At 41.6% G+C, this 9,319-nt stretch overlaps 1 protein-coding gene across 1 annotated transcript in view; it reads right to left on the minus strand.

Moving 5' to 3' along the window:
- DSTYK (dual serine/threonine and tyrosine protein kinase) overlaps positions 1-8,063 on the minus strand; it is a 106,366-nt gene extending 98,303 nt beyond the window's left edge. Inside the window, exon 1 of the mRNA XM_088479618.1 lies at positions 7,633-8,063. Coding sequence (XP_088335744.1) covers positions 7,633-7,837 — 205 coding nt within the window. The 5' untranslated portion in view covers positions 7,838-8,063. The remainder of the gene's footprint in view (positions 1-7,632) is intronic.
- Between the last annotated feature and the right edge of the window lie 1,256 nt (positions 8,064-9,319).

Here is a 9,319-nt window from a genome sequence, read left to right on the forward strand (position 1 = left end):
GTTATCAACCACTTTCTAATCCTTCAAGTTATGAATGACATACATTGACAACAGACTGTAGGAGGAAGAATACGTCTTTGTAGGGGATGCGGTTAAGATCCCGACAACCGGGATGCCATCTGCAGGAACCCCGGCACCGGAATCCCGATCGCAGAGAGAACACCGGCAGAAGGCATCCCAATTGTAAGGAGACTGGGTAGAGGGAAGTATCAGCCACGGATGGGGATTGGGGGGGGAGGTTAGGTTTAGATATGTACCATCGGGATGCTGCTGTCAGTGTACCGACAGCCGGCATCCGTCCATCAGTATTTCATATGGATTCCCTTTGTACCAAGGGCAGTTCAGAAAGCAGAATTGCTGCGCGTACAGACACAGGAAACAAAATCGCATAACATTTGCACACAGCTGCATGAGTTGGGCTACAATGGCTATCCTGGGGTACCAGTGCACAAGTTACCTGTAATGCAGTAGAACCGGGTACTGTGCCCAAAGCTAGTGTTACGGCTGCACCAGCTTAATCTTCATACCACATACGGCTCAATTTTCACTAGAGCGCACCAGACATGCCTTTACAAGGGCTTCAATAATGCACTGCCACAAGATGCAAATGTAGCATATTGGCATGGATTGGTGTGTGTAGGAGGTATACAAAAAAAAAAGGGGAAGGCCAGCTGGGCAGCAATTCTTTTTGCCTATAATGATGGCCAGCACCAGGAAATGTAAGAGACCATACCAACAAATTGCAGATAACTCGCAAGTGGAGTGTTTTATTCGTGGCTGTCTGGTATGCATTTAGCACGCATAGATCACAGGTCTGAGACATGAACGACTGCTATAGTGTGTAGACTTGTGGCTCCTTACCCTTTTTGGCAGATAAGTAATGGTTAGTGGAAGGGCTGCATTTCCCTCATCCACAGTTTTAGTCACCCAGGCATTCACCAATTGTGCTACCCTGGTTTGCACTACACCTTAGTCATGTACTTTTGCCTAGGATCAGAATGCCTACTGCTAAAATAACATCGAATGCTCTCACAGGTTATCAGCAACAGTATTTCAGCTCAACCAACTTCTATACATACACATAGTAAGACAAAGTGGTTGGGGCTCAGGCAACATAGCCAACTGGAGCACTTAAGCATTAGCAGAACAGAATACTAATGCAACACCTGCTAACTTAATGCAACACTAGCACCAAACAAACATTAAATAAAGTTTATACATTTTATTTGTTCTAGTGTAGTGCCCTTGATAATAATGGCCATGTAACACTGCACAGAACGGGAAAAAAAAAAAAAATGTATACACTATAGCAAGTAACGTAAAAATAGGACAAGGAAAAAAAAAAAAAAAAAAAAGCTTCTAAAACAATTTACATTGGTGGGAAGGTTAACTTCAACAAGGCCTCTGTTCTTGGGTAGTCAGCTCTAGACTTGTATTACTCTGACAGATAAGCAGCCGTTAATGCAACAAGAGTATACTATTATTTGATTTATTTATTTTTACTAGCTGGGACACCCAGCGTTGTCTGGGTAGAAAACTGGACCCTGTAGTACACCTGCAGCTTTTGTTTACATTGTCCTCACCTATAACCCCAGTCCATTGATCATGAAAAGGACCCCACTGTTTGCAAACATGCATGCAAAAAGTGGCGTAACTACCATGGGTGCAAGGGGTGCCTGAGTTGCCTCTGTGGCCCACCACTCCCCCTGCACCCAATTACAAATACAAGGTGGGCCTGCCAGCTGATTGCAGATGGAGCACTGGCAGGCAGACATGGAGAGGCAGCGCCGCCGGTCAAGAGGCAAACAGAGTTTGCAGCTTCTGACCGACACGTGAAAGGCAGCTGGAGGGACATGGGTAGGTAAGTTGCTGGGGGGGGGGGGCATAATGCATAAGGGGCACTACTATTGTGTTGAATAATTGTAAAGGGCATTACGGTGTGGTATAATGTGCAAGAGGCATTACTGTGTGGCATTATGTACAAAGGTACTACTACTGGGCACTGATAAAAGCTCACATGTACCAACTGATACACACAAGACTGTGACCAAGCCTGAGGGGTGAAAAGCGTGTTGGGCCACGGGGATGCCGGTTGTGCGCACACTGGGTCCCCACTGGTAGAACAGCTACTCACCATTACACATTCCAGATAGACATTTATTTTACTGTCTTTCACCATCTCTCCTTAGAGGTAGTGAGATTGATCCTCACCAAGGGAATCATTCTCCCTTACCTCATCATAGGAGTCATAGGTTTATCCCTCCCAGTACTTCATTCAGGTATCTTTTTCAGAGCATTCACTGCCTATGGCACATACTCAGAGCCATAGTGGACTGTTCCAGAGTTTCCATATTCTCTCTCCCTTCCTACACAAGGTAATAGCAGGGGTTACTACCTGCAGGATGTGCATCACCAATAATGGTTACATTTTAAATGACTGGAGAGCTTATGTGCCGTTACATGAAGTGAGTGGCAATCCTCCCACTTCGGAACATTGTTATGCTAGATAATATTTCACCCAGATTTTATGTTCCTTTTCCTATATACAGTAATATGTATTGATGAGCAATTGATCACCACACCTACTGTCTGACTTACTTTCTGTACTCTCATCAGCCTCGCATCTTAAGGCTGACAGCAGATGCAGGAAAATCTCTGTCATCAAACACATTGGGACAAGGGACTCTCCTCCATTATTCTCTGCCGACAGGCAAATAATCAACAAAAGATCTCTTTTCCAGCTAGATGTGTATGCTTTTCACAACTGACTATATACAATGCTCAGAATAATAACTGAGAAATATGCATTCTGTCATAAGTTGTTTTCTTCATCCGATGCATAATTAAAACTTAAAGGCAGTTTCATTGCTGCCGCTGTGCAGCATACTAATATATATATATATATATATATATATATATATATATATAGTACCAAAATTATATGCGTTTTACAGGGGTATTCAATATGGGAGCGATAACATCGTTTTTGCGTTAATATCGCACTTTTGACGTCATTATCGCAGGTTTGACTTTTACACCCTATTCAATTTCATAGACTTATCGCAGTTTTGAAAAGTCTTTGATAAAAAACGGGGATAAGTTTTCACCATTGAATAGGTGTCGAAAAAAAGTGCAGAATTGGGGTTTAGGGGTGCAGGCTTAAAAAAATAATAGCCTGCACCCCTGGGAATGACATTTAAAAAAAGTTTTAAAAAAAAATAGGGACACCCCAAAAAAATAATTTAAAAATTGGGGTGAAAGAAAAAAAAAAAAAAATATGGGAAAAAATTGTTTAAGAATAGGGAAATAGGTTCAGGGCTATTCTGCAAGTATGCGGCAGGTGTTTTCTAGAATAGATTTATAGCGGCAGGTGCACAAATGCCGAATTTTTAAAAACTTACTTTAGGGACACCAAAATATGCTAGTACCCATTTTCATGTATCCCAAATTTGATGGGACCACTTAAAAAAAAACTAAAAAAATAACCTAAGTGCTCTTCTGCATCACTTCTTCAATGTCGGGAAAAAAAACACCTGCTGCGGCTATTTAAATCCCCGACTTTCAATTAAAGGCTAAAATGGGGGTACCCATAGTGTTCCCCCATGTTTTTACTACTTTAGGGGGGGGGGGTCTTACAATTTTTTTTAAGGAAAAATTCGTAACTTTACGCAAATCCAACTTCGGAGTTTCCCGTTTTCGTTAATTTTATATTGAATACGGGGATAAGCGCCCGATACTTTAACGCAGGTAAAAACTCTGATATGAAACGTTAACTTCGACAGTGAAGTTAACGTTTCATATTGAATACCCCTCATAATCTGTGTCAAGGAGCTAAATTTATAACTCCATCGTTGAAAGTTTCACTCATCTGATAACAAGATCAGCAGGCATTACCCTTGGATACTAATCTGTATATGAGTACTGGCAGGACCTAGTTAATACTAGGATCTGATCACTATTTAATACTTTTTTTCAACTTATTGTTTGTCTCATGTTTTTTTACACATTTGTATTTATTGGCGATTTTTAGGATAGGGTGTATTAAACGTTAAGTTTTAGAATAAATAATTAGAATGCCCCCAAACAAGAGAGCCTTCTTCCTCCATTTTCTGTGTTTATGCTATTTTTGGCTCTTGGGGAGCACCGCCAAACAAGAATATAGAAGATTATAATCTTGTAGAGAAAATGGTGTTCTATATATAAACTAGATATTGATGATATCTTCAGCTACATATCTTGCGTCACATCAACTGACCACCCCCCTATATACAGTTATCAAAAGTGCAATGTGTATGGAAACATTTACTATAGCAGGAGCAATGACTGCCTGATCATGAGATGCTCATTGTTGGTAAATTAAACAAACCAATGCAAACTATACATCCACTTGAAATATTCAAAACAGACTTACGCGGTTGTACTAGATAAGTGGGCCTACAAATTCAGCACCAGACTGTCATCAGAAAGGATTATATGCCAACATCTTCCTTTTGAAAATGTAGACATTTTTATAATCAAGAATGGACACTTAAGGAGTAAATTTACCTAACCTTAAACTCTATAGCCATGCGGGGATTTGGAGATATATCAGAGGTTGGTTACATAAAACAGATCATAATACAGACTCTGTTTTAGATCAATCCTTTCTTCCTCAATGCCATCTGTGAGCGTTCTTACATTCGCGCAGGGAGGAATTGCCAGAGGAGGTTGTTCACAATCATCTTTTAATTTCGGCTTGGCGAGTACAGCATTTTACACGAAAACAGAGAAACCTCAATAGTCACTATTCTTTATTTCTCCCATTAACACTCAATCCCGAATTTCAAAATGGCACTGCTTCAGTGCCCTTTGGTTCTTGGGAAAAGGGGAGGAATTTTGTGGGTCCAGGCGCTGGTTGATACTGAGACTTGGGAGCAGTTGCAGGTGGGTGACATTTCCACTAAATATAACCTACCTCAATCTAACTTTTGGGCGATCCATCAAGCTCAACATTATGTAAGCTCGGTAATTAGGGAATTCTCACCTTCAGACTGGTCTAATTCTCTGGTTCTGTTATTGACCCGTTCTATGGAGGGGAAGGGGGGATGATATCCCTACATTATAAAATTCTTCATCCTCCAATGGATCATGAAAAAAATAACTACAGGTCTTTCTTTTTGGTCACAGTTATTCCCTCACTTAACTATGGATAAATATTTAATTTTTTTATTCTCAGTCTATACGCTCAGCAAGTATGTATAGGGAGATGTTCTATAATATTTACCATAATGGCTATATTTCCCCCCACCGCAGATTTGTGATGGGAGCGTCGGACAATAGCAACTGTCCTAAATGTGGTGCTGTGGAGGCAAATTTTGTTCACTGTATGTGGGAGTGTCCCCTGATATGACAATTTTGGACATCAGTCAATAGATATGCCTCTTCTTGCTTGGTTAACTATTTACCCCTATCGGTGGAATGGGCAATATTGGGCATTTTACCACCCGATGTTCGAGACCCACCTGAAAGTACAAAATTGTTGATGATAATCTCTGCAGTGGCCCGTAAAAGTATACTTCAAATGTGGATCAACCCATTACCCCCATCGATATCATTATTTAGAAATACATTTCATGATTTTCAGATGGACTGGTTAGAATCCACCTTACAAAAAGAAGCTAAAACAACTTTTTTCCAATTATGGGAAGGGTTTATAGATTTGCTATCTACATCTATTAAACATCAAATTTTCAATTGTTTTCGATACACCTCATGGTATGAGACTCGTATAGTGCTTAATGACCCTCCAGATTAATATTAGAAAGATATTTGATTTTTGATGGAAAGGGAAGAGGGGGGCCCAGCCGGCCACATCCAGGGAAGATGTTATATGTATATAGATTGTGTTATTGTATAATTGATTGATATATATCATATGTATTATCAATTTATACTGTGATATGTTTTTCTATGCTCTGATGAATAAAGAAAGTTTGAAAAAAAAAAAAAGAAAGAAAGAACACTTAAGGATTTATTGCTATGCCACCTCAATCCAAAGCTATTTCTAATTTTAAATTCAAGCTTTTCTTTTAAAGGTAATCTAAGCTGACTATTCAGGTAATAAGTCTCCCAGTTTTCAAATATGATGCAGCCACTCTTTATAAGTGGTCAAAAGAAATTCAGTGACATTACCCACACCTGTGTACACAAGATATGCACCGCAACCTCTACAGGTATAAACACCACTGACGATTGATACACTTCACCCAAATCTAGAAGCTTTGCACTAATTCATGGGAACCTACAAGATCAAGAGGAAACAACCTAAATAGATCTGAAAAATGACTGATTGACCTCCTTGTAATGTTATATTCCAGGCTCAAACTTCAGTGTAATGGTGAAGCAGATACCTACATTAGATAAAGCAAAAACTACCTAGCATGCAAGGACTGTCAGCTTGTACAAAAAAAAAAAAAAGACCTAGGTTTCTAGGTTTAATACATTAATGTGTTAAGCAAGATTAGCAATTACTTGTTAGGTTAAGTCCTACTTTCCAGATTGCAAAGACAATCATCCATTTATTTTATTACAGATGCAGTGAAATCTTCTGCTCTGCAGAGAGAAAAACAGTTCTTAGGCCACAGCCATGGGTCCCCTTGAAAGCCTCCCGCGACCCTAGATCAAATCATGTGCCACAGCATCATGGGATGAAAGACGCAAAATGCCAAGCACTTCTATATTAATAACATACAACATGTTTTCCCACAGATGCTCAGCAAATCAGTTTCATGATCACTTAATCACACCAATTCAGACTGTTCATTTAACTTACGAATGGTTGAACCTCAGGATAGGCACGTTTACACTAAGCAATGTCCTCTCAAATCTTTTGTATACCATCATTCTCCCAAAATGTTCTCTAAGGTTATGTAACATCCTGCTGATGTTATAAAGTACATTTACAACCTGTGCAAGAGAGTTAAGACTCTATATCCAATTATTTTATTTGTAGCAGTGTCACAGACAGTACACAGTGCCATACAGGGTAAAAATATAGTAGTAAAGAGAGAATAAGTACAGTACACGATATACATAAAAGGAAGCCACACTGACATAAATGCACTCCTTGCTGCTAACTTCAGTGAAGTACATCACATCCCAATATGGGGGGGAAGACACAGCACCAGCTGCAGCAGAGAACATTAAAACCAGAGTTAAGTAACAATAACAGTAACCAGAATCACACAGAAAGTAACCAGAAAGTGTAACTATAAAGGCTGGCAAGTGACTAAGGACACAGTGTAGCCCCAGCAGTCACAGTGAGCAGGCAACAAACAAATGTCCACATTCCAGCTAATTGCCCACTCCAGCAGCATCAGCCTGACCATCACCAGGGCTCAGCATGCAGGGTGCATTACCTGCTGGCACTGACAGTTTCACAACAACTGGGGAGCAACGTGTTACTTTATTACACACTGTAGCTTGTTGGTCCCTGGATGGAAAGTGTTGCTGACACTTCTAGTTCCCCTACAGGATGTGGGCTGGTGAATACATACTGCTCAGTGTATCGTAATCACCCCCTATTAGCACGGACACCAGCTCCTCTCTGCACACCAGCCCAGTGTCAGCGTCCCAGCTCCCAGCCGTTCTTACCGAGGTCTCCAGCCTTTATATCGGCCTCCGGCCCGCCGGGCCCCCCGCTGTACGTGTGCTTAATGTCCCGGAAGAACCGCTCCGTGTCCCGCAAATTCCGCTGCAGCCTCGCTAGATGTTTGTTATAGTAGGAGAAGCCGCGGCCTAACTCCCGCTGGAAGGATCCGGGGGCCCCCGAGGAGCCATTCCGGCGACCCTCCTCCATCCCTGCTCAGACTGCGCCCTGTGCTCGCCGCAAATCCCTGACCTGGAAGCCGCACAGCAACAACAACAAGAGCAGCAGCAGCGCGCACGTCCCGGGATGGAGGAGGCGGGGAAGAAGGAAGCTTTATCAGTAGCAGCGCCCGGGGCTGAGGCGGACAGCGGCAGCGGGGCGCATGCGCAGCACGGAGCAGCCTGACACGCTGGGAAATGGAGGCCAGAATGGGAACTGCACAGACACACAAATCACAGCAGCAGCAGCAGCAGCAGCGATGAGTAGTTGAGCACACAGGGGCAAGGACACTATGATGAGCGCAGCCCACCGCTGCCTACACAGAGGGGTAAATTTACCAAAGGCCGATTTAAATCGATCAATATTGATGTTGTGTTTCGAGGTCTAAGACACACATTTATTGACCACTTAACTGACGAATTTTTCTTCCAAAAGTGGCTCCGACATTGTCGAATTTTTTTATTAGCAAATTATGTTATTAATAGCTATTTAAACTTAATTGGATATATATTTTTTAACAGAAAATAAAAAAATACGTTTAAATAGCTATTAATTACACAATGTGATAATAAAAAATACCATTTTGGAAACTTTTGTGAAAAAAAAAATACTTTAAAGTATTTAAAAAAACCTGCTAAATGGAGGGAACGTAACGAGGGATAGGTATGTGTGTGCAAAGACGGTGCAACACGCTCAGCAGATCCCGCAGCGCGGGGAGGCCTCAGGCTGGAAAGGCGCTCTCCCTGCAGCTGCCGCATTGCTAAGTCAGTTGTTGCTGATGTCGGGGAATGCAGTTAATTTACCGGCGTCCGGAATCACAGCGCTGGAAGCCCGACTGTTAGCTGTTAGCCACGGGAGGGAGGAGCGGTTAGTTTTAGGCACCCCTTAGGGGACTTAGGGTTAGGCACCCCCCAGGGAGGGTTAGGCTTAGGTAAATGGGGGGCGGGGGTTAGGGTTAGGCGCCACTGGGGGGAGGTTAGGGTTAGGCATCACCGGTGGGAGGATAGGGTTAGGCACCGCTAAGGAAGGGTTAGGGGGAGAGAGGGGAGGGTTAGGGTACTTACCAGCCCCAGTCGGAATCCTGACGATTCAGGCTTCCAGCGACTGTATTTAGTCCGCTGGCAATACATCCGGCAGTATTACATTCCGATGCCGGCTGCCGCTGCGCCTAACAAATTTCATGGAAACTTCATAAAATAAAGCACTATTTAATTAGTAGGAAATAAATATTCAATTTATTAAAAATTATAAATAAATAATACTTCACACATAAAAACAATAATTAATAATATACATTCACAGAATTAGTAACTGGATTCACTTCATATATTATTTATAAATTGAGTACTTTCAATGCATACAATTAAGACCTTTCCTTAAATTGCTAAATCAGTAAGCTTTGTTCCAAAAAGATTTTTTATATAGGCAATTGCTTTCCAACAGTCATTAAAGTGGTCTGTAGGTTATTGATTC

This window comes from Taudactylus pleione, unplaced genomic scaffold, assembly GCF_031769625.1.
Source record: "Taudactylus pleione unplaced genomic scaffold, aTauple2 ptg000242l, whole genome shotgun sequence".
NCBI classification, from domain to species: Eukaryota; Metazoa; Chordata; class Amphibia; order Anura; family Myobatrachidae; genus Taudactylus; species Taudactylus pleione.